Source organism: Perissodus microlepis, chromosome 4, assembly GCF_051167445.1.
Source record: "Perissodus microlepis isolate ML-2025 ecotype Zambia chromosome 4, ASM5116744v1, whole genome shotgun sequence".
In the NCBI taxonomy this organism is placed as follows: Eukaryota; Metazoa; Chordata; class Actinopteri; order Cichliformes; family Cichlidae; genus Perissodus; species Perissodus microlepis.
The window spans coordinates 10,162,521-10,188,509 of NC_140464.1; the positions used below are offsets into that span (position 1 = coordinate 10,162,521).

Genomic DNA, 25,989 nt, shown 5'->3' on the forward strand with positions numbered 1-25,989 from the left:
TATATGAACGCTTTAGCATCAGGTGGAAGGTGCGTGTTTTATTTTTAATTCAGTCGCTGGCAGTGCTACAGCAGCCACCATCGGACCCAGAGGGTGTGCTACTCCCTGCTGCTGCGCCTCCTGAGGACTATCGATGCAGAGTGGGACCCTCCCGCTGTGCGGGGAGACCTAGTAGGTTCTACACCGTTGCTCCCCCAACAGGGAAAAAAACAAAAACCTTTCATCATCTAGAAACAGTCACCTCATTAGCTCAGCTCCTCACTGACATTCATCAAGGTTTTTGGTTCAGCCAAAAATGTCTCACAGCCAGTGTACTGGAAGCTATAACTGAGGGCCCTTCCTGTGTCCAGGAGAGGCAGCTGTCAGACAGCTTCAGGCTGTACACAGAGCACTGCCTGTGCCTGATGAAGAACATGCGTCAGGTTTTCCCCTGCACCAGCGCTGCTGCCATTACACGCTACGAGCTCATGCTGAGGTAAAGGCACACCACCATCACATCACGCACTCGCCCGTGCTCTCATACCAACATGTTCAGCCATTCACCCCAACAAACACAGAGAGACTACAAGCAGTCAGTCACACTCTGTGGAGGAAGCAGTGTTGGGTTCCTTACTCACTAAACAATGTTTTAAATGTCATTGTTCATTACTCATGTCAAAAGAGCTATAACACCTTTTCCTCAAAGCCCAATTTGTTGTAAAAAAAAAAAAAAAAAAAGACTAACACCTGACTAATGTACCAAGAGGGAAATTTTAACTAGAAGTCTTGGATAACTAGAAATGAGAAACCATCGACAAGCAAAATCTGGATCAGCAAGAGAAGAATCGCCATCTTTTGGCTTTTGCTTGTACGTAGCAGTGACAAAAGGAAGAAAGTAAGAGCACAGAGATAAGGAGTCTGTATCTTATAAATTGCAGTAAAAGCAGCTAATTATTGAAGTCCATGTGCCTGGTTTGGACTAATTTAGAGGCGACTGGCTTTTTATAGAAGCTTTTACAGTAAGAAGTCTTGCTCTGCCCGGTTATCAGCACCTCAAGGGAACTCTTTTCTACACTCTGAAACACACATAAAGTGACTCACTAACAGTTAAAGTTATCTTTCTCATTTTCTCCACAGATATGCAGAATCTTGCATACAATTAAAGTGCAATAGATATAGCTTTTATATTTTCTGAGGTCTAAAGAACATTATGTTACTGTGTAACTGCTTTATGATATAATCACACTCATACATTGTCGCTGGCTTTTTCTGTCTGTGACTGTCAGGGGGATTGGGTACATGCAAAACATGCGTGCCTTTAAGACTGTGTGTCCTCTTCGAAATGACCTGCATCTCGACATCACTACTGCTATTAAGGTAACAAGAAAACTTGTGTGGGTGACCCATGAAGTTTTTGACCAGCAGGATTTTTTTAATGTAGTACATGAATTAATTGTTGTCCTTCATGCATGTACTTATGAAACTTTATTAGGTACCAGGTGCTAGAACTGCCCTAAAAAAAACCTTGCATGTAAAAAACCTCAGTGTCTACCTTGATGGTTCTTTTAAATTGAATAAGCAGGTGAGTGCAGTAGTCTAATCCTGCTTCTTTCAGTTAAGACAGCTAGTCAAGCTTTTCTACACTGGCTTCCTGTCTCCTACAGGATCCAATTTAAACTTTTACTTTTTGTTTTTAAGTCACTTAACGCCGGAGCCCCTTCTTACCTGTCTGAGCTCCTTTCTGTTTATGCTCCAGGAAAATCCATTACGTCTAGCTCAAAATTAATGCGATCCATCCCACGGACTAATCTCAAATCTCGTGGCGATAGAGCCTTCTCTGTGGCAGGTCTCAGACTTTGGAATAGTCTTCCCCAAAATATTAGATCTGCACAAACACTTGATCAATTTAAATCACTACTAAAGACATATTTTTATGCCCTGGCTTTTAACACACTATGACCCAAGCATTTTGGTCTTATTTAATAATCTTAGTTATTGTTTTAATTATTTTATTGTCCTATCACTGTTTTATATTGTTATTATTGTTTTACATTGTTTCTTTTTAATGACATTTTTATATTATTAAGCACTTTGTGCAGCATCATCTATCTGGAAATGTGCTATATAAATACATTTGACCTTGACCTTGACCTTAAATCTTCATAGTGTAGATTCAAGAAGGTGCTGGAAATGTTCCTCACAGATTTTGGTCTATATTGTCATGAAAGATCTGCTGGGTGTGGATACAGTTTGAACACAATCTCATTTTCATGTTTAAAAAACTGTTTGAGATGATTTGAATTTTGTGACCTTGCCATGGAGGACATGGTCAGGTACGCTGTGACACTGAAATGATGCTCATTTGGTACTAAGGGCCCAAAGTGTCCCAAATAAAATATTCCCCACGTTGTTAAACCAAGAGCAGCAACTCAAACTATTAATACAAGGCTGGATGGATCAGTGCATTCATGTATTTAATGAGAAATCCTGACACTAGCATCGGAAAGAAAGTGAAATTCATCAGACCTGGCAATGTTTTTCCAGTCTTCTATTGTCTGTTGACCTTGTGTAGCTATTTTTCTTAGCCGACAGGAGTGGCACCCAGTGCCATTTTATCTTTTTCAGACCATTCTCTGTAAAACCTACAGATGGTTGTGTGGGAAAGTCCAGGCAGATCAGCAGTTTCTGAAATTCTGAAATAAACTGAATAATAATGGATTGCATTTATATAGCGCTTTTCGGGACCCCTCAAAGCGCTTTACAATACCACTATTCATTCACTCTCACATTCATACACTGAAGGCAAGCTACAGTTGTAGCCACAGCTGCCCTGGGGCAGACTGACAGAAGCGAGGCTGCCATATTGCGCCATCGGCCCCTCTGGCCAAGACCAGTAGGCGGTAGGTGAAGTGTCTTGCCAAAGGACACAACGACTGAGACTGTCCGAGCCGGGGCTCGAACCAGCAACCTTCCGATTACAAGATGAACACCCAACTCTTGAGCCACGATCGCCCTATAAACTGACAACCATACGTGAATATTTTGAGTTGCTGTCATAGCTGGTTAGCAGTTGAACAGATGTACCTAATAACCTAGTCATTTAGTGTACAGAGTGTAGTGATGTACTGCATATCTGTGGATGTCATTGTTGGTCTTAATGGAGCAAAGTACCAATAAAATATGGAAATATGGATATTAGTTTTAAATGAGGAAGTAAATGTGTTTAACACTTGAGCTTTTATTGATTCATAGAGTGTTTTTGATGAGAAATGCTGAATGTAAGAAATACTTACTAGTCAATAAGAGCCCTTTACTTCAGCCCAGTTATTCTCCTTTTAATCTTTTGAACAGAAAGGAACTGCTGAGTGGTACGAGAGCTTAATCGCTCGATATAAACCAGAGGAAGGAGTAAGCTTGTTTTGGTCCTAAATCATAGATATCCTAACATCTTTTACACAGTGTACCTTGAGTTTTTTCATCCAGGATGATGTTCATTATATTCTGACAATGCAGACTCTGGAGGAACAGCTGAAGAAGCTGGTTCAGGTGATTGATGCTGCGTGTGCAGACGTCCAGAGGGCCCAGAACATCTACAACAAACTTTTCTACAGGTGAACAGCAGTTTTCTGCAAGAAATCCGAGGGAGAAAAAAAAAACAACCGATAAGTGTCATGCTATATTATTCAGTGGTGACACACTGATTTGTGTGCTTGGTTGTTGATGGGATTTTTATATTTTTGTTTCTTTGTTTGTTTGTTTGTTTGTTTGTTTGTTTTCTCCACAGTGCAGTGAAAGTAGATTTCTTCAGCATATCATACAGACTGTTGGAAAAGCAGGTATGTCACTGAAAATGATGCGACAGGTCACTGTAAACATGACATGACAAGTCTTTCTGAGTCATATGTTGTTGTTGCTGCTAACTTTCACACGGATGAAACACGCTGACTTCCTTTGACCTGACAGGTAGCTGATGATGTGAACGTGGCGATGGAGCGGGTGTGTGGGACTCTCGAGCAGGAGAGCTCCAGACTGTCTCAGACAATGGGAGAGACCATCTTCGAGCTCTTCGTGTCCTTGAAAATCCTCAAAGGCTTTCGAGAGTTTCTTCCTCTCAAGTTGGTTATCCTTTTGACTCCAACGTCTATTGATGTAACAATGTAAAAGGCTCTGACTGGAAGTCATGTTCTAATGAATGTATTTCTCTTTTACAGGGATGCTAAAATGTTGGCCTTGACAGGTTTCCATAACTGGTTCAAGTCCTCAATTCACAAGTGGCTGCAGATTGTTCACGACAGGTCCTGTGACAGGATTCGCAAGGCAGTGGAAACAGATAAGGTGAGAAATGGCATGAATAATAGAAGGAACATAATAGATTCTTTCTCAGAAGACAAGTCAACTTACAGAAGTACTGAACACGCAGGTGTGTAAAATATAGCTGTGTGCCACATAGAGTAGGTCTAAAGCTTTAGAACAAGCTAAAACTCATTAGGATTGTAGCTGTGAATAGCTATAAAAGGCACCTTTAATGTGTTATCAATTAACACATTATTGCAGTATCAATGTACAATTAACCTGTAATATATTATTTATATATTGTATCCTTATTGCTCAAAACTGTTCCATTGTTACCAAAGGTGTAAAACATTTATGAGACCCCCAGCTCTCTTGTTTTTCTATATTTTTTCCTAAGAATTAAAATATTTTTTACAATAATGATTTATTCACCATTATTAAACATGTACAGTATTCACTTTAAGGAGAAGCATTAATCTGCTGATAAATAATTTGTTTGGCGCTATAAGCTAGCATTCATTAGCTGATCAGCCAGTCCCTCAATCAGTTGAGATGAGCTGTAATAGAAGTGATCCAATTAGAAGGAGCAGCATTGGAAGTGAGCTCTACAACTATATGACCTTAAAGGGGAAATTTTAAATCAGGTCTGTTTTTTATGAATGAACTGCCTATTTTTTAATCGCAGGTCATATACCTCCTTGGAACTACATTAAAATGTTTTACCGTGTTAAGTTTAAAACAGTTATTCATTCCCTGCTTGCAAAATATGCTAAAATGTTACAGATTTTCATGCAAGTTAAAAAAAATTTAAATATTAGGAAATCCATGCTTTGGCTTTTTTAAGATTGATTTTATTTTTTGTGAGTAGCTTGGACCTTTGCAGCAAGCCAAGCACAGTTCCTCAGCAGTTGAAGTGACAGCTTGCTTTAGCCAGGTACGCGAGATCTGGGTCCAGCTGGCCTGGCCAGACTCTGCGGGGGCCTTCATCTTTGTCACACGTTTGACAGACGTGAGTGCCACTTATAGTGTTGCCACACTCACATACTCATATTCTGTGCACATAGAAACATGACACATACAGTTTATCAGTCAAAATCATAAAGGAAACTGAGGGAGCTGTGCCGTAATGACAAGACTGATTTTATCTACTGCAGAATTTCTGCAGTGAGGCCGTGTGCTACTCAGAGATGATAACGCACAAGATTGAGAGGAACCAGCTGGGCCGAGACCACAAGAGTTTCACAGTGCAGGTAACGCCTGTAGCAAGACAGAACCGGGGGTGGGCACAAAATTACGTCAACGATGTCAGCAAGCTCTCTGTCAACACAAAGGGCTCAGCGGGAGAGCAGATATGTTATACACACAAAAACAAAGCAGTTGCTTCTTGTCGTCATCAATCATTTACACTCAAACTCAATCCCTCCACTTCTCTGTAGCCCTGCTTCTTTTCCTTCTTTTTTTCTCCACCTCTACCCTCTGTTTCTCCGCCTTTGCTCCTCCTCGCTTTCTGCTAGCTCTGCATCGCCCTGAACAACACAGAGCATGTGCGTGTTTTCCTGGGTCACCTGCCCCGGGACCTGGACTGGCAGGGTGTGGAGCGCGCCATGGAGGAATCATGCGGGGTGGAGGGGAAAGAGCAGGTTTACAAGGCTCTGAATGGACAGCTGTTCAACATGGACCTGGACCTGCAGAGAGAAGCTAAACGCCTCATCACACTGCTCACTGACAAGGTGAACACGAGGAGTATAATTTTCCTGTTTCTCACAAACCAGTTTGTAGAACTTTTTGAGCGTATCTGGACATCTATATACTTGAAGTATGCACCTTCATGAACATCTGTGACTAAATATTCCTGTGCAGATGCTGCCTGAGCTGCGGAGGTACATCCAGCACATCAGCCTGTCTCCTGACTCCATCAACAATGATGACGTATGTAGCAATAGCCGCCTAGCCTTTTTTATCCTTATATTAGCGGTGTTTCGTGGTATTTATGTAATGTGTGACATTCTCCCAGGCTGTTTCCCCTCTCATGAAGTACTTACAAGACACTATGGTCATCCTGACAGAAAACCTTGTAAAAGAAAATCTAACCAGGTACTTTTTAATTCTCTTTTTACTATTAACATTCAAGTTCTTTTTCTTGCATTTCTTTCTAAAAAACAGCACACAGACTTTTTTTGTTGCCTTTAGCAAAACTTGCTTTTTGAGTCACTATGCAATGTCATCACAAGATGCCAAAAAAGGCAGGGGGGAGGTAGACTTTAATGCGTTAATAACTGTTGTGAGTCATAATTGTGCTAAAAGAAATAGACATTCAGTACAAAACCAATGAATCATGTCATACACAAGACAGAACATGAACATAACAAAAAACATGAGAAATCAGAATGGGCACATGCAGCTCATAGTTGAAGAGGCATACATGCAAATGTCTGTGAAGGTTCTCAGTCATCCAGGTCATTGTAGTCTAAGGAGCTTGGAAAGAAAAGCGTCTGGACTTCTTTAAGTTGCTTGAAGACGTTTCACCTCTCATCCGAGAAGCTTCTTCAGTTCTAGAGTCAAATGGTGGAGAGTCCCAGATTTAAGCTCTGTGGGAGTAACCCACCAAGAGGGACAATGGATCCCCTAATGATCCTCTACCTAATCACATGAGCCAAGGTGTGGAAATGAGTGTAGGTCCCAATCAGCCAAGGTTTCGGGTGAGCTCATTGTGAAACCTACATAGGGGATGGCAATGTTGTTGCGTTTGTCCTTCTTATCCTCCCTAGTTGGTGTCTGATGTGAGCGACCATCTTTGAACAGAGTCGGTGGTTTACGACACCAACTGTCTGCCAATCCAGTTTTGAGATCCCTTCCCAGACGCCTTAACGCCCTCTCACATCCTGGGTCACCTGACCTCAGGAATTCACAGGGTGGGGCTAGGTTTCACAATGAGTTCACCCGAAACCTTGGCTGATTGTGACCTACACCCATTTTCACACCTTGGCTCATGTGATTAGGTAGAGGATCATTAGGGGGTTCATTGTCCCATTCCGTCCAGTGCTTGTATCTTTTCCAGGCTTTTTCAGAGGAATGTTTTTATTTGTTTTTTGGTTTATTTAAGCCACTTAACACAGATCTATGAATCATTCAAGCCTAAAAAGACACGTAACAATGCAATTAGCAAATCACCACTTTCAAAAAAACAAAGGTCAAATTTAAAACTCTTACCCTTTTGTTTTTCAGTAGCCTGCTGCAAAAGCACATAATTGCCCCCATTTTTTAATCTACGGGAAATAATGACACGGATAACACAGTTTGACAGGCATAAAATAGCAAGATTTTATTTTTGCGCTTTAGGATTCACCTTATTGCACTACAACAAGGTTATTCCCAAAGAGCTATTAGCCAAAAATTGACATCTTGACACAGGAAACTGGACTAGTGGAGGACAAAAAAAAGAAGTGGCAGGCCTGAAAAACTATCTACAGCAGATCAACAGTATCTCAAAGTCATGTCCTTAAGAAATAGCAAAAAAGACCTGACGAAGGACCTGAGAGATGTATCTGCCCTCCAGTTGATCCAGCTACTGTTCACCAAAGCCTCAACAGAAATGGTGTCAGTGGAAGGGAATCAAGGAGGCTGAGTTGTGTGAAATTACACAAAACTGGACTAACCAATAAAATCTGGCAGAGGCTCTGTCATAAATTTCAGCCACATTTCAGTCAGTGTTGTTGTGAATCTTGTCAAAGTTGATGGGATTATGAACTCAGATCCATCATGCAATGCCCTCTGGAAAGCATCTGCCACGGCTTCATTTTTCATTATAACAATGATCCCAAACACACTGCAGTGAAAGATACCAGGATAGGGAAACCCACAATGGAACGCTATTGGTTAAGAACTGGCATCCCCAAAGCCTGGACCTCAATATTATTAAAGGAGTTTGGGATCGTCTTGATAAAAACAAAAGAAAAGGCAGCCAGTTTCCAAAGAAGAACTTCTAATGTCCCTGAAGAAGCCTGGAGAACTGTTCCTGAGGATGACTTAGAGAAATTACAAGAAAGCTTGCCTAGAAGAGTTCAGGTCGTGTTGGAGAATAAAGGAGGCCATACCAAATATGAATTTTAGGCTTGTTAGAACTGTACAAACTGTATAAGGGTGGCTCAAGATTTTTGCACTGTACTATAAATATGATTTATTGTGGCAGTTCAGCCAGTATGCACTACACCAAATATCCCCTGGTTCCTTATGTTTCCCATGCACATGAAACACTGCATGATCAGCATATATTTGATTGTTAAAACCACAATGAATCCAAGCCAACCCAAAATAGATTTCTGGTTCACTCCAACCGCAGTTACACAACAAAATCCATTGTTTCCTTTTCTTAAAAAGAGATTTTCCCTATTCTGTTGCACTTCATAAAATGTGTGACAGCTCAGCAAATAAGATGCTGCGCTTGTGTATGAATGTAAGCGTTGCAATAATAATAATAGCCTTTAGCACTTACACTACTTACAAGTATTCATTATCGGGCTATTATCTGTGAAAACATAGTGAGAGTACATGGGGTGTAATTGGAAGAGCTGGTAAACACACATGTGTGGGTGTCTCATTGTCTGCTTCCTGGTAGAGTTCTCCAGAGCATGTGGGAGCTCCTCCTGCGGATGATCCTGGACACGGTCACTGAAAACAGGGGTGTCCAGGTGGAGTTTTACAACCGCTTCCAGTACACAGTAGAGGTCAGTGATTACTGCATCGCACAATAATCCTTTTAGTCTGTGTGCCCACTGAAAAGAATGGTCTGTTTAAAAAGACATGTGTCTAATATGTTAAGATTATCATTGCCGCTTGCATTCTTTAATTATCTCGGTATGCCCTTTGGCGTGCAATCATTAGCATATATCAGATATTCATGAAGACACTAGGTAATAGTTCAGTGCCAAAGTGAGCTCCCTTATGAATGACAATGTGGGAACTGTTGTATATTCTAATTCCAATTTAACCAGCTGGAAGAGGACGTGACATATTTGCATGAAAAGTCATGGCATGAATTTGGAGGCTGGCAGACAGATGCAATGTTTGCCAGAGGTTTCATGCTGTTTGTGTGAACAACAAGTCTATCAACAATAGAGGGATAAATGTTATGAGCTCCCGAGTTTAATGCTTTTGTTCAATCGCTTTAGACTCTGTTGCAGTTCTTTCATGCTAGGGGAGAGGGTCTATTCCTGGAAGACATGAAGAGTGGAGACTACAAGGTAGGAACTCGTCCAATCTGTCAACCAGGAGCCGGCTGTATAAATAATGTACATCTTTTCCCAAATGTATACTGATTTTTATAAACAAAAAAGTGCTTGAAAAATGTTGTGCACACTGCACATATGATAAAGTTGAGATTTTAAAAAGTGCAACAAAACAGACAATTTTCACAAAACTTGCGTTTAATATTACACTTATTTTGACAGGTGGTCCTTCTGTTTTACTAATGGTTCATGTTCTTAACCATCTGCCGTGATCTTTTACCCTGAACTTACAGAGTTGATGGCTTCAGTTACTTTTACTTTTACATTTTTGGCATTTTTCTTCTGTTCATGATTCCATAAACAAGGAAATTTTCTACAGTGCTTAACCAAATGATTAGACCACCACCCAATGCCAGGTTTATTTATATATGCCACAGCTGCCCTAAATTGTCATTGTTGGTAATTGCCAAATAATAATAATAATAATAATAATATTTTTATGTTTCTGTTATGGTTAATTCACCAGTATGTGCTAGGTCTTTAATTAAAATAATATTTTTAATGCTAAAATGTTGCATAAAACTGCAGCCTTTCAGTTTTACATAAGGAAAAAACAGTAAAATACATTATTTATTAAAAAAAAATGTCATTAAAACACTTGATTAATTTCTAACTTTCCAGAGAAGTTTAGTTTGGGTATAAAAATCTAAATTCAGTTTGTTATTTGGCTAATAAGTGATATAGTTTTTAGTTTTCGAAAGATTTCTAAAATATTTTTGTTTTTATGACAGATGCTCTGCTAAATTGTTAAACTCTACAAGTTCCACTTTCTGTAAAGTCCAAAGATTTATAAAAGAAGCAAATTTCTGCGCTTTTTCCATTACACACACTTTTAGTGGTGAACATCTGCTAGTACATCTACTAGTCTGGCTCCTGGTATCTTGATAAGTGGGTTTAAGGTCAGATTTATGTTGCGTTATCCATCATGCTATTGATCGCTTTTTGACAATCTCGATGCTGTTTTAGGTCTTGGATGAGGAGCTGAGGCTGAATAAATGTTCATCCTTTGAGCTGATTGAACAGTACTATCTGGAGAAGATTTCCCACCAGGTGCGTTTCAACCTACAAGACTGACAATCTCATTTTGTTCTCCTTTGAAGTGAAGAAAGAAGTATTGATTGGACAGCAGAGTGCTCTTTCTTCTGTTGTTATACCTCTGATTAAAAATCTGCCTTCTCGTCGGCCCTTTGAAGACACGACACAACCCGCGAAATGTGGCTGGATGCATGCTGAATATTTCTGTCAATACTTAATGTTGCAGAAAACTCTCAAACATACACGTTACGGTCGGATCAGCGTGAAGTGCTACTATGATGCTCCAGAGCAGCGCCTGACAGTGGAGATCCTGCATGCTGCTGATATCATTGCACTGGATGCCAATGGTAAATATGTGAATTTATGAATTTAAATTTTTGTCTTAAATTAAATATTAAAGTTGAACGCACTACTTCCTCAGGTCTGAGCGATCCCTTCGTCATAGTGGAGCTATGTCCTCACCACCTCTTTCCTATGGCCAAGAGTCAACGCACGCAAGTGAAGCTTAAGACGCTGCACCCAGTGTTCGATGAGCTCTTTTACTTGTGAGTACTCTGCCCTTTTGTTAGGTCTCCCTGTTTATATGCACACACCCTGTGGCTGATTTGTTTGATTCCATTGTCTTCCAGCCACGTCAGTCCTGAACAGTACAGGCACAGGTTTGCCTGTTTGACCTTTACTGTGATGGACTACGATTGGCTGTCCACCAACGACTTCGCTGGAGAAGCTGTCGCTCCTCTCAGCGACTTCTGCTGGCCGGGGAGACCGAACGCCTCAGCGGCTGGCAAGAGCGTCCAGCCTGTCATTCTGCATCTGTCTCGCAGTAAACCCAGCGGTACATACGGCTCCGGGCTGTATCATTTATTTTGTTTTGTTTGGGGTTTTTTTTTTTTTTTTTGGGGGGGGGGGGGGGTTATGCCGTTGTTTTGTTTACTCAAACATAATATTTGCTTCTTGAAGACCAGGGGGTGTAAGTCTGGGTTTCCAATTACTTCTTCAATGCAGCATGAAAAGCCATTCAATCAAGAGATATTTGTGTCAGGTGTAGAAACTGTGCTCATCTATTTTCTCTCGCCTCCAGAGAAGCCAATCATGGGGATGCTGGAAGCTCGCGTCGGGGACCGGGAGGCTCAGGAGTTTGTCCGCAGGCTGAAAGAGATTGAGAAGTCAATGGAGGAAGAGTAAAGGGTGACAGCGCTGCCTGTGTTGGTGTTTTCTGACCACGTCTTGCGACATGTGCTTTTGTACTGGTACAATGTTTACACTATTGAAATTATTTTTTCCCCTCCCTGATGTATTGTTTGTTCAGTAATTATACCAAAATGAAAAGAAAAGGAAGACAGTGAAGCATATTTCTGTTTTCTTACTGAATGAACGTCCTGTCACTGTGCAACTCGATGCTGTCTCAGTTAAACTATATTTTAGAATTCAGTGGATAGCTGATCCTAAATGTTACTAGTCTATATTTTTTGTAATGAGGTAATCGTTATCTTTGTTGTATACTCTTTGATATGATAGATTTAACATTTTAGAACTATTTTGTGGAAGTAGCTTACACATCCAATAGTATTTAGTCAAAGTCTATACCTCAGATATGCTCATTAGTTGAAGGGGAGTTTGACATTCGTCATGACTTTGTGGAGATAAATTGTGGGAAGGACTATTAAGAAAGTAAAAGCCTGAACCCGCATTTAGTTTCCATTTCATAAGTTAAATTTTAAATAGAAATTTGTAGTAGAACTCATGAAAACATAATGCACAGCTTTGGGAAACTGCACCAGTCATTCACTCAGCAGCAGCAGGAGCAGCAGGAGGAGCAGCAGGAAGGCTTAACGTTCCCCTGAGGCACACGCCACAGCTCGGGTTCATTCAACTTTTCAGATTGTTCCTCACAAAGATTGTGATGGGTCAGTGAAGAGACCAAAGACAGTGCTACCTTAGTGCTGGAAAGATCTATCCTTTGAACTCCTTCCCGTATTTTTGTGCGACACCACTTGCTCAACTGACAGATTAACTTTACAGACATAGGGCCAGAAACAAATGTATCCTCCGTGTGCAAAAGGTTGAAATGTTGCGTGTTTGTGCATTTCCTTAGTGGATGCTCATTAAAATATGGACAAACTTTCAGATAATGAGGGCATCATATGTGTAGCTAATCCCTAACACTCAATTTCAGACAGTTTTTTCTGCTTTTCGATCTGACATGATGTCACTGAGAGGGATATCTATAATATGGTCATCTCAGCATAGAAGCTTTCCCCATCTGATGTACAAAGCTTTTGTTTCCAAGAGGCAGCCAATCAGTAGAAAGTTGGCAAAGTGAGAGGAGCTTAAAGAGCTTGTTCATCCAGAGATACTCTAGTAGAGTCCAAGAATAAAGATGCAGTTATGAAAGAGTATAAGAGGTTCCTGCTAAACAGACAGTTGGTTCATTTAGACAGCAGATATCCCAAGGAGGAAATAACTCCTAATAACATTTGTACTCCCGAAGTTCAGCGTTATTAAGAAGTCTGGTTTATGGTAGGGAGTGTTGTTACATTAATGCGTCACACACATGTCGACTTATTAGTCACTTATTATTACGATCTGATATCCAAGGCAGCGTGGTTGGGAGATGGAGAGTAGAGCTTATGAAAACAGCAACACTGAACTCGCTGCACATTCAAAATTCTAATCTAGGAGCGAGCTATTGAAAAGCACAGTCAGGAGAACAATGGTAAAAAGTGGTGTCCCTCTCTGTTACCTTAGTAATGCTTTTATCCTCATCTTCTCAAGTGTGGAAAATCATGCAATCAAGCCCACTCACTACCAAAAGACTTTCACTGCATCTGCAAGGCCACGGGGAATTGCAGAGTGGAATTGCAAAGAACAGTCAAAAGAGAGAGGCAGGACCCCTTTTTAAAGTTTTTGTTATTAAACATGATAAATTAGTTGTTGTTGTTTTTTTCAACTGAGTACATGTGAAATCCTTAATAACTATTACTCTTTGCTACTCTGCTAGCATTTTAATAGTTATCTAGATCAATCTGATGGGTGGGGGAATATATCTCCTGACATCCTCAAAAAGTAATACACTTTGTGGCACAGTGTGTGGCCCTAAGCCCCGATGAAAGAGGTTAAAAAATATTCATTAGGTGAAACAGTAGTGTTCAGAAAACCATCAAACATCAAAAGATCTCCATTGATCACATTTGAACTCCTACTCATCGTAGTCCTTTTGCGAGGAAAAGAAATGAACATTATGTCATGTTCTGAAGTTTAATCTCTTGAGGTCAAAAGGAAATAAGGTTAATGAACCTGCACAGTGGCTTAATCATACTTAAGGGGTAAAGAAAGCCCTCCTTACCAGCAGCTGCTCTCATGTGGCTGACAGAAATAACACTAGCCAGTCTCTCAAAGCTGTGCCAGTAACTGAGAGGTTAGGATGTTAAGGTGAGGGTTAAACCACATCCAGAAATCAAGCCACTATTTATCTTGTTAACCACATGGGATTGTTGTTATATTTTTATGCAACTTAAAGATTAACAAACCATTTTATTTATAAAAAAATATAATAATGGAGTATTCTCAATTTCACACTCATTTAATTCTAAAGGGCTCATTTCCTAGGAAGGTTGAAATAAAAAAATTAGCCAATTATGCTTTTAAAAAGAGGCTTTTTTAGTAAACCTCATATTTACTTTTAAAGGGGAGGTTGTGGATTAATGAGCTTAATTTCAGTCTTTAGTGTTAGAGGTCCGGTGACATTGAGAATAATATCAACAACTCAAGCCATCTTTCAGCAAACAAAATTTTAAAAAAGGAACAAAACATTGAAAACGAGCGGAGTACTTTGCAAAGAAATCAGCCGCCCCTCATTTATTTGACTTTTGCTAGGAAATTGAGAAATACATGCAGACATTTGTTGAAACATGTCTTATCACACCTGGAAATACAACATATTTTAAAAGTCAGTACTCGCTATGACCACCTTTATTCTTTGACACAAGCCAAATTCTCTTAGGCAGCTTTCTTGTTTTTTCTTTAAGTTGTCTGCTGGAATAGTTCTCCAACACTAATTCCACACCTTGAGATATGAACCTTTTTTTATGCTTGAATGAGTCAATTTATAGGTTCATAGGTCAGTGTTAAGTGGCTTAACAAACAAGCAGTCAATGTCAAAAGAAAAAATCAGAAAGAGCATCAGAAAGGCTGGAGAACTATTGCTCAAGACCACTTGAGTCTGCAAGGAAGGAAAATAAAAACAAATGAGGGGTGGCTCAAGAGTTCTGCCGAGTACTGTACCTTTCATTATTTTCATTGACAACCAGATCTTTTAAATTGGAGGTTTAATGCTATATTTTTCTAGGAAATTGCCCCTAATATCAAAAATGTAGCTCAAGTTTTACAGTTGTAATGCACTAGAAACTCTGAACAGTCATCTGCTGTTGTAACAAGCTACTTTCAGCTGCTCCCTTGGTACAAGGGGTCACCACAGCGGGTAGCTCTGCATGTTTGATCTGGCAGAGTGTTTCATGCCAGTTGCCCTTCCTGACGTGACCCCAAAGGGGATTTGAGACCTATGTTAAAAGCATTTAAAAAACAGGAATACATTCGGGGTATTGGAAAGTATTAAAATCGCAGTTCTAATTACGAATGGAACCTTTTTTAGATGAGACAGCGGGATCACACAGTAGTAACAGAGGTGTAGTGAAGAAACACTGAAAAAACACTGTAGCAAGTATTAGCACCAAAATCTTCACACCGACAGCATTTTGATAGTGATGTAACTTTACAGTAGCTGCTTGTGTAGTGCTTTGTCGTTAACCTGTGGAGTCGTGAGGATGAAGCACCCAAAAAACCATATCTATGCCTGGAGAGTGTGCTGCATTTACAGGCATTATTAAAGCGTTCGATAAGCTTGCCTTACAAACAGGAGCTGGGAATGCTTTCAGTCCATCTGAAGAGCACTTGCCTTTACATTTAGTTCTTAGGATATTTCAGGTAGAATAGTGTTGGCGTTGTTGCAGAAAAGAAAATCACCCAGCATCTCCACTGTTAAGTCTGCAGGTTTTCATAGGCGTGATAAAAGGATGTAACTGTGATATTTGAGTGAGTACCAGTGTTGCGATTATATTTTCTCCGTATTATTTTACAACCAGTTCTTCTGGCCAGATGTTTACAAAGAAAAATGCAACCTCATTTTGAGCGTAAGCAACTATTTTAAAGTCAAATACATGTTATAAGATAAATCTTATATTGTAGGATCAACATGCAGAAGTTGCATATTTATAGTCAAATTAAAACTAACACTGATGATTTTAAATTTTAAAAAAAGAAGCAAAAACCTTTTTTTCCAGAATGCAGTTGAAGAACACAACTATATTTTCCAGTTATTAAAGATTTGTCTATACTCAGTCACAGTTTTGTAAATTTCCTAACGTTGCCCTTAGATAGGCAGATCCGGTCAGTATTATTATGGATTTGTTCTGCTGATTATTCAGAAGCAAATGAAACATTTTGGTCGTTAAATGTTCAGTTAAGTCAAAGTGTTAACATAGTGTTTGGTTCATTGAAAACGATGTAAAATGTTTAGTTCTGAATATACAAGAAATGTGGCAAAGGAAATCAGACTGTGAATCAACACACCGTCATTAGGACCTAGTGTCACGGCTTAACCAATAGTTTATTTAAACTATTATGTGATATGTTGCTGAGTTGAGCACTTTCTTTGGTCGTCTCGATTCAAAGGCACTGCTGGTGAAAAGTATCTGCAAGAGGCAAAACTCTTTCAATTTGTTATTGTGAAAGTGAATTATTTGTCCTTGAATTGTAAATGCCTGTGTTGCTGTTTATTGGATTATACCTTTGGGAAATGTCTACAAACCCAATAAAGATTGTATTTAACTTTAAACTCGGTGCCGTCACTTAGATAGCATTTGCTGCATCTGTGTCAGTGTGGAGGCTTGCTGTAGGCTCACACCTATTTGTTTACTCCGTCGTCCCGACCATCAGCCCTCCTACACCACCCCCACCCCAAGTTTTGTGTCCCTGGTTTTCGGTGACCTTTAATATTTTACATCCCCTTGGCAGCAGTTACATGAAGATCAAATGCACCTTGTAACGCAGCAGCAGCCCTGCAGAAAAATCGCATACGACCACAAAAATCATATTCCACAGCCAGTGAAACATACCTCGACACAATCGCCTTGGTGTTCGCGTTTCTCAAGGAGCTGCTGTGATAGTAGATTTGACAAGAATTTCTCACAGCTGGAGGACATGAATGTCTGCGAGTGCTTGTGCTCTACTGAACACTAGTCGATACCTTCTAAATTAGAAGCCTGGTGATGACTGAAGGGTATTGAATTGCATGCTGGCTCAGGTGTGGAGAGGAACTTGTCATCTAATGCAGACATTATGCCCTCTAGTCAGTGCCAGCGCTCACTACATCTGTCAGTGCATATGACAGCTCTCTGGTCTTTTAATGTCTCCGTGCACCTGTGAGCCGACGTACAGATTATTAATGCTCTCGCTGGTTGACTGTCATCTATTCTGGATTCTAAAATACAAGCTATATTCAGTGTTTGCGCGATAACATGTATTTGTGTGAGAGAGGTGCTCAGTAGACAGAAATGGTCCCAAGGATTTCCAGTTCTAACCACTAGATGTAGTCGTAACTTTACAAATCCTCACTCAGCCTTATAGGGGTCGCCCTAGGCCTGATGTCACTTGATTGTTTACATTATTTTGTGATAGGAGCACAGAATAAGAAGTGACTACTTTATCCTTTTAAGGTTCTTCCTCTATCAAAAGGACTAGACAGCCTTCAGCTGGTGACGCTGGGTGTTGGGGCATGCATGTATGTTTTCAGACATACAGACATAAGCGCCTGCTGCTGTGACTAGTGATTTGATTCAGTCAAAACATAAAAAGCAAGTGTAATTAATTGTGGGAAAATGCACGTTATTATTTCTTATCGTCATGTTTGTGTGACAAATCTTAAATAAATCTTAATGGACCAAAGAGAGAGACAGAAATGAGAGAAATAATGTTGCTCTTTGAGCTTTAGTGGTGTAGACGTACATGAGTAAAAGTACTTACAATGTAACAAATTGCTACACAAAAAAAAACAGGACATTTTCTAAAATAATCTGCTATATTGCAAGATTGGTGGCCTTTATGGTAAAAGAAAATAAGAGCAAACTACTTTACTTTTTTAAAATACAATATATGTAGACTTTGTTGTGGAAGTGTGATGCAGTTTGCACTGTTTGTGTGACCAAGAACAGTGTTAAAATATAGCTGCCAATGTGAATGACATTTGCAATGAATACATTCAGACTTCTGTCCCCTTGCAATGCAAGTAATGGGCAACAGTTGCTGAGTACAGGGGGAGGGTGTGCGATTATATTTTACAGTAATAAACTTTGTGGAGATTACATCAATACACTTAATACCAACCAAACAGACAGTATCATAAAGTATAGTCCATATTCATTCATAGAATAGGCCTATAATACCATTTTTGTGATGTGTTTTCCTGCCAGTATTGTTCTTTATCGGGGGAATTTTTTACAGTGTAAGTATTTTCCATCAACAGAGTTTAGTTTTTTTATTTTTGGTCAGTAACCTGATTTAAAACAAAGCAATAGAGACATAAGAAGACAGTTTAGTGTGCTGGAAGCTCCAGTGAGCTCCATCTATCAGGTTTTCTTTAACTTCTGGCTGTGGAGGAGAGAGGTGGGAGCATTTAGCTCGTGTTGATCCCCAGGAATGTTGGCAGAGTCACTGCATTGCTGTAGCTCCTGTCCCGGCTCTGGCAGATACATTTAACAGCGCACTGATCCCACAATCTCTTATCTTCCCTCAAACAACCCTCCAACTCCACACAGTAACGTTACACTGCAGAGGCCGTCTCCTCCCACTGCAGCAGGTCAGCCTGGATCCCCCACACAGACACTTTTGTTTTGTTTGTCTGAGATGTAAAATTTCACACCTGCAGATTTCCAGACATGGCACTGTATGGCTTTCTTAGACTGATATCGCAGGTTTAGTTATGTAGCTTGATACATGAGCTGAAGGAGGAGAGGGAGGTTATTAATTCAGCTTAACCAATCTGTCATGTATATCAGCATGCGCTCGCTTGCCTGAGTTATTTTAAAAAATGTTTAAAAACTTCCACTTCAAACAATGAAAGGAATTCACATCTGAATCGCTTCCAGAGAAAGATCCACCTTTGAGGCTTCACGGAAAATGTGAATATATATATAGACACAGCACACTGGCAGGACCTCAGAAGCTTTCCTCAGAATAAAGGAAGGCTCCTCGCAGGCTGAGGACAAAAACACCTGTTGACTGCAGGTGCATCCTTTGGTGTGGCGTCAGCATTATTAGAGAAGAGAGTCTGTCTGGACTCTCCTCTCCGGCAAATATGATGTGGGAAGAAGCCAACACAGCAAGTCCTTTGTGGTTTCAGGGGCCTGTGATGGAGTGAGTAGAGATAATATTGGACAGCTTGCCTATGAGGAATGCAAATAGGACAGTGATTGGGCCAAAGCCAGTGAGCTTTTTAATGAGACCCATTGCAGAATCATCTTCACACAAAGTTGTATCGACTGATCTCTATAGAGTGAGAAAGCGAGTCTATTCCTGGTCCATCAATATAGACACGTGGGTTTTGACATATACATTACCTTTAACCCAATGTTCAAGCAATAAGTGCTTGAAGTCTCTCTGAAGTCTACAGTCCCACCAACACTTTTTAAAAGAATTACTGTGGAACTATATATAGTATTATACTGCTAGCAGGTAGGGCTGTGCAATACGACCAAAATCTCATATCCCGATATAAAACATCTATCGTCCGATAACGATATAAATCACAAAAATTTAACATTTTCTGTAAATTCTGTGAATCTCGGGTAGCTGAAGTGTTTCCAGCGTGTACCTGGAGTCGAGTGTTTTACCGATGCATGAAACTACACATTTTTAGACATCCTAGATTTTTAGTCTTTGTGGGTATTTATTACACGGCGTGCTGCGGGGAAAAGCCTGTTCTAATGTTTGAGTCTAAGGTTTATTTTTTAGCACCTGCCGGCTCATTTTTGGTTCCCATCCATAAACTCTCTGCATACTATTTCACGTGATTCAGTTTATTTTGAAAAGTCTCAACAGGATCTTGAGCTTTATTGTGAAAGGTTTATGTGGAAAATAAATACGCGGACACATGATGGTTTTACCATCGTTGTTGCTAACACCAACACATAAAAACAGGCGCTTGACCGTCCATAGTGTGGTTATATTAAATATAAGAGAAAGAGAGAACTTTAAGAAATTAATATAGCCACTACAGTGACCATCAAAACAATGAAAAAATATTGCCGTAAACAGTTTATTTTACAACACCACAAAACAAACGATAGTGTAAAATGAAACGATAGACGTTTTTATATCGTCACCCGATATATATCGTTATATCGAACAGCCCTACTAGCAGGCCCCTTTGTAACTGCAGGAGCAAGTAGTTACAACAACAAAAACAGCATTATAGGAAAGAGTTCAGAAGTAGCATTACAGGAGTGGGTGAAAAGGGCAGCACTAACTGCCGTCTAACACATCTTGATAAGTATAGATCAAAAAAGTAGAACTAGGTAGAAAGCTTAGCTTATTTAGAGACCCCACATGCAGCACCCACGTGCATAGAAAATGAGGGCGTGCAGAGAAGGAGAGATGAATTGATGTAAGACTGTAAAAGGAAAAGATAAGAATGTTAAAGGAAGGAGGAGATGTTTTGATCAAAACTGTGTATGAAGGGTACAGGAACACAGAGTACTAAATAACAGGAAAAGTAGGCACTGAATGAGGAACTTTGAAAAAGTATAAATGTAACAGATCGAGGGACTTCGCGCTGTGCACATCTCCCCTTGTTCATGGATGAATAAAGAAGTTCTTGAACTGAGAAGTCCGTCTCGAGTCGTGTGTTTCCACCAGGTCAGAATCCAAGAATCGGGAGCGACAGCTGGTCGGGACATTACCCATGATTCATAGCGTTATTAAATTATTAAAATGAACAACAAGGGAAACCCAAAGCCTGGATTTGACCCCAGATTTGGAAAGAACAAGTTTAGGCCTACAAGAATATAGCCAGGCACCATTGCAGTGAGTTCATCCAATAATAACAAATTTCTAATGTTTATAGATGATCTCAGCCAATAACGATATGGCTTTATTATTATCCCCCCTTTTAGTAACACTCATTTAATGAGATAGAAAACATGAGCCTCACTTCCCTGACCACAGAAATGCCTGTGCTCCGGTCACTATGAAGAGCAATATGCTATTTTGAGCTATTATCCTCATGCATTCATGTTATCCTGTCCGTGACGTTAGTGCAAGCATGTAGGTCACCACTCATGGCAAAGGGTGACAAGTGCCAACCACCGTGGCTGACCAGCAAAGCCAGTAAAGCCATGGTTCATATCCATTCCATTACAGATTTTCTAAACTATTAAAGCTGTGCTATATTGTTTGATTACCGGTTTCTTGTGGCCTCACCTCAAACAAGTGAACTACCTTGAAACAACTATCAAGATACATCACTGTTCACACCTGTGTCTGTTAAGCATTTCCCAAGAAACAGTGTTTTTAGAAAGTGAAAGAGATCCACACACATTTATTAATTCAGGTTTATTTTGCACGGGCTAAATACCCTCATTTCCTGAGAGGTTGCCACAATGGATGGATTTGCATGTTTGATTTGGCACAGACTTTTGGTCTGGATGCCCTTCTTGACGCAACCCCCAGGCTACATAATAAAACAGAAATATTTCAAAAGCTAGCACGCATGTATTTACATAAATACAAATTACTACCGGTAGTGTTGCCACATCAGCCTCAGAGTACTGAGGTGATGACATATTTCCTTGATGTGTACTTGTCAGGGATGCATCAGGACACATTCAAATTTAGACTGCAAATAATTAAGTAATCAAATGTGACCCAGATCGCTTCACAAGGGGTAAGTAAACTGTGTGGAGCTCAGCCCCCTGATGGGTCGCAAAGGTACTGCTGACATCATTTGAAATAAATAAATATAATAAAACTTGTTTGCTCAAAAGTGACAAAAAATATATATTTTAAAAGAATGAAAACTATTGAAAGTTGTTTTTTTAAATTACATTAAATTTTGTGCTTTTAAAAAAATATATGTTTAATTGTGATAGAACTAAATCGATGGTGCTCGAAGTACAGTCATTAATGTAGAATAGACTTCAAGATGTAAATTATTATTAGAATAAAATGATTTTTTTAAAAAAGCCAAAGACTTCATTTTGGGCTTGCTTGATGATCAAAGGTGTTATCAAAGGTTTGGGTGGCCTGCAGAAGGTTTTTCAGATTAAAAGGAGCGTTGGGGCCTTAAAATTGTGAATGGTTGGTTGTCAGTTTTCATCTAGCATTCAAAGTTTAAACCAGGTAACTGTTTTTTGTTTTTTTTTGTCCTGCTAAATTCCTCAGCCCTAGCAATGCAGAGCATTTAGATATTTATTCCTCTGAGACATTTGTGAGAGAGCAGGAAGGAATTTGCGATAAGTTACCCATGAATTTGAAAGATATTAAAATGCCAGTGGTTTGTTAAAGTTGCTCCCAAGTGGCCAGAAAATTCTTCAATTCAGTTACAAAAAGAAGTCAGAATATCAGTAACCTACACAACCTACACAATACTATTTGACACTTCAATACATTTGTGTTTAACCCTGTGTCTACACAATGCACTCGCACGCCACTGATTTCCCTTCTTCTCTCTGTGTAGTGCATTATGTTGTTGTTTTCTTTGTCCACAATTGCTCCACATGACATGACTCCCGGGTTGCAATAATAATTAACTTTTCCTCATTCTTCACTTGAAGGAGTGACAGTTGGAAGTAGTTTAAAGAACAAACTAATCAAGGAGACACCCCGCTGTCTCGCTCCTCCCCTGCTGGTGCCCTTGCAGAGTCTGCCTCAAAGCCTTCACTCCATCTTTCTGTTCATGCTCTTGTTCAAATGTCTCCATTGTGTTCACACAGTAATTGTGCTGTAAGCTTTGAAGAGCTGTAAATAATTAGTTATGACAGCTAAACAATAGATCGTATACACAAAAAATGTGCAGTGCCTCAGCACACATTCAGCATTCTGGCCTTTTTTGACTTATGATAGCTGTAAAAGGTTATCAGAGGATTTTTTTCTAGTCATACTCCAGGAATTACTAGACAGCTTGCATGTGAATGACTCCTTTGCTGGTAGACCATGGACTGAGGAGGTCAGCTGCACAAACCCAGAACCTAAAAAGCAGAGACAGGAGCTCACAGTTGAGGCAGGCCAGCCCTGCGCTTTGATGTCGGTGAAGGATGTTCATTTTGGGACTTAAATAAAAACGGAACGGTTTTCTTTCTTCTTTCTGTGAAGAAGTCATTATTGTGGCAGGGCATGTCCACATGAATCCTCTGTTTATCCACTCAGTGCGGGGAGCACACTAACCGCAGTTCACTCAGTTGGTCTCAAACACGCACATCTATCCCCAGCTATTTCTGCAACATTATAAAAGACTTATACTTCCACAGCAGTATGTACTTACACAAAGCTCCCAAACAAATCACAACGCTGGAAGAAAAACATGTTGGCACAGTAATTATATGACTGAAAGTGAGCATTAAACATTGTTATCTCCCCCTGGTATTCTCCTTTGTCTACAGTATGGGCATTCATGCTTGATTTTCTCTTGGCAGTGCGTCTTAATGGAGAGACTAACTGTTCCTAACTTTGCTTGTAGTCTTAAAATGAGCCTGTAGTTTAACAGGAGGCCAACATAATTTGCTGCTTGGCAGGACTTTACATGCAAGGCTGGCCTCAAGCTGCTGATTTCTTCGAGTCTTCAAGTCTTCATCAGTAAGATGCCGCTAAAATTTAACGTTCATCGGCGAACATATGGTTCAGAGCAGATGTAAAATGGTAAATGATGGAAAGTTTGAGATTAAAAACCTGAGCTAGACTGTGCATAACTCGTCACGCTGTGTTGCGCTGCAAACATCAGTGGGAAATATAGCGCTTGGTAGAAAAACACATATCATAAATGGTCATTTCGGTTGAATGTGTGATTTTAATTTTGGATTTAAATGCAGGTTGTATTTAAGGCTTTAAATACACGAGGAAACATATCTCACCACAAGGATGTTTTTATTTTCGTAGTTTCATTTGCAATCAGCGGGACTTGTTTATACTTCTGGTCTGCTTATTATAAGAGCAAAGCGAAATAAACGACTTTTTAATTGTTGTGTGTTTCCCTAATAGCTTTTGATACCTCACTCCTTATATGCAGTCAATAGCATTAATTAGAAAAACACACTATTTCAACACAATGTGCACTTATTCATGCTGTTTGCTTTGGCACTGAGAGAGAACATTGGCAGGCTTTAAGGAGAACTGCATTTAGGGATCGTGCCAGCAATCTGGCATTGATAAAACAGTTCAAAGTGAATAATTTTTATCCAGCACTAAATCTATTTTTCATCACATTAGTCATACGATGTGACGCAGTCTTACTTTTACTACAACTGCACAAGCAAACCTAAACCTTTCCTCTTTCTGGCTCATGCTGGCTGTGTTGGTGGATGCAATGAAAGTTATTTCACTTCCTTTAAAAAATGGGGAAGAAAAAAAAAATGTGCTCACTCTAATTTCACGAGAGAGCAAGAAGGTCACAAAAGGTGGGGACCGCATCCAAAAGAATGGATCTGTATCTCATGCATATCGAAGAATGCAAACCATTGCACCAATGCCTGGGGTGACATTAAAGATGACATTTTGACCAGAGTTGTTTAGACCTCTTGTTATTCATTCGTTGTCACCGCTGCCCTTTTCACAGGCAAGAAATAACAGAACCAAAGTCTGAATTCTTCAAAGTAGCCGCCGTGCCACCCAAAGTCAGGATTAATTGAATCTGAAGGACCACCACCCTAGTATTTATCTCTGAGTGCCCGGTGTATTCTTCTCGCTTCTTGTTGCAAAGGCTAATATCCTCTGGTGTAAAGCCTCTATTTATCCCCTGACTGATTGTAGGCAGACTAATCTTCAGTTCATTTCCTATCACAGCTCTCCACGAGCAGGGCATCTGAGGGTCAAGTGGTCAGTCTTAAAGGCAAAGTGCCCACAGCTCCATCTTTGAAGTCTTTGAAGGTGACTAACTAATAAAGGCAACTGTATCCATGGCCACCAGTGGTGAAAGAGGGAGAATGTGACCAGTCACTGCAGTTGAAATCTCCCAGTTCATTTCAAGGTCAGCAGACTTTTCACACTTCCCCAACTTTTTTTGGACAAGATATAAATTGTGTACCAAACCTTTACCGCTCCTTTATAACTTTCATAGGCTTGTGATGATTCATACAGGAAACGCTGGCTGCCGAAGCAGACTCCACCACAATGTGTTTCCTCTCGCATCCCTCGGGGGCTTTTGTATGACTGCAAATTCATAAAGTATACGTGAGAGCGGTAAAGAGCTGTCTTGTTTTTCAGTGCCAGCTATTCCGTTTCCTTGGAAGATTTCCAGTCAGCTCACATGAAGGATCTCATGCCCTCTTTCACTGCATGCATTAGCTGGATGACTGAACAATGCAGTGTGCAAATGAAGTGGTGAAATATAACTGTATTGAACAGGGAAACGCATATCCTCAACAATTTCAGATGAAATAAAATAGCACACATTTCTTCGTGGACGCTGAGGACATTTGCGATAATGGGGGCTATTCCTGCAGCACTTCCTGAAAGTGCCATAAAGTCCAGGTTCACAGGGTAGAGGGTACAGCTGTAAACAGTGCCCCCCTTTCTCTTTCCTGACCGGACCTCTTGCATGGAGGCTGTGGGAATAGATTCAAAGAATCCTCCCAAAAGAGAATAGGGGTAAGAAACACAAATCTAACACAAATCTGCGGTCACTCGGCCTGTGGGTGTAGTGTATAAATGTCAGCCTCTCTCCCATGCCCCCAGACCTCCACATAAGCCAAATCAACTTTCCCTGGGTGGTGGAGAGTAGGTGGATGGGGTCACAGTTATGGGGGTGTTGGCACTTTCAAATTGTGTGTTTTTTCATGGACGGGAGCAGCTGTTAAAATGTTATCCTAACATCCTGTCCAATCACACGTATTTTACAGCCGGCTCAGCTGTCCCACGTTTTGTTTTGCAGTCTCCTGTGATCTTGACTTTAAACGCCTCTTAACAGATCATCAGAGCAGGTAGGAAATCTACCACGAAAGGCGGGAACAAAGGCACAGACCCTAGCTTGTCTTACTGGTGTTGAAACATGCAAATGATTTCACATGAGCCAAAGGGGAAAGCTGAGGCTGTCAGAAATAGTCCTGTTGTCTCCAAAACATTCTTCCAGCCATGC

General features: G+C 40.2%; 1 protein-coding gene across 1 annotated transcript in view; it reads left to right on the forward strand.

The window, feature by feature from the left end:
* Positions 1-16,485, forward strand: part of baiap3 (BAI1 associated protein 3) — a 49,180-nt gene extending 32,695 nt beyond the window's left edge. The window contains exons 15-34 of the mRNA XM_084925533.1: positions 54-171; positions 351-475; positions 1,266-1,356; positions 3,331-3,387; positions 3,493-3,590; positions 3,764-3,815; positions 3,943-4,094; positions 4,191-4,314; positions 5,141-5,281; positions 5,427-5,522; positions 5,787-6,002; positions 6,133-6,201; positions 6,287-6,366; positions 8,888-8,996; positions 9,441-9,512; positions 10,524-10,607; positions 10,819-10,939; positions 11,014-11,137; positions 11,222-11,427; positions 11,674-16,485. Coding sequence (XP_084781659.1) covers positions 54-171; positions 351-475; positions 1,266-1,356; positions 3,331-3,387; positions 3,493-3,590; positions 3,764-3,815; positions 3,943-4,094; positions 4,191-4,314; positions 5,141-5,281; positions 5,427-5,522; positions 5,787-6,002; positions 6,133-6,201; positions 6,287-6,366; positions 8,888-8,996; positions 9,441-9,512; positions 10,524-10,607; positions 10,819-10,939; positions 11,014-11,137; positions 11,222-11,427; positions 11,674-11,777 — 2,239 coding nt within the window. The 3' untranslated portion in view covers positions 11,778-16,485. The remainder of the gene's footprint in view (positions 1-53; positions 172-350; positions 476-1,265; positions 1,357-3,330; positions 3,388-3,492; positions 3,591-3,763; positions 3,816-3,942; positions 4,095-4,190; positions 4,315-5,140; positions 5,282-5,426; positions 5,523-5,786; positions 6,003-6,132; positions 6,202-6,286; positions 6,367-8,887; positions 8,997-9,440; positions 9,513-10,523; positions 10,608-10,818; positions 10,940-11,013; positions 11,138-11,221; positions 11,428-11,673) is intronic.
* The last annotated feature ends 9,504 nt before the right edge of the window (positions 16,486-25,989 follow it).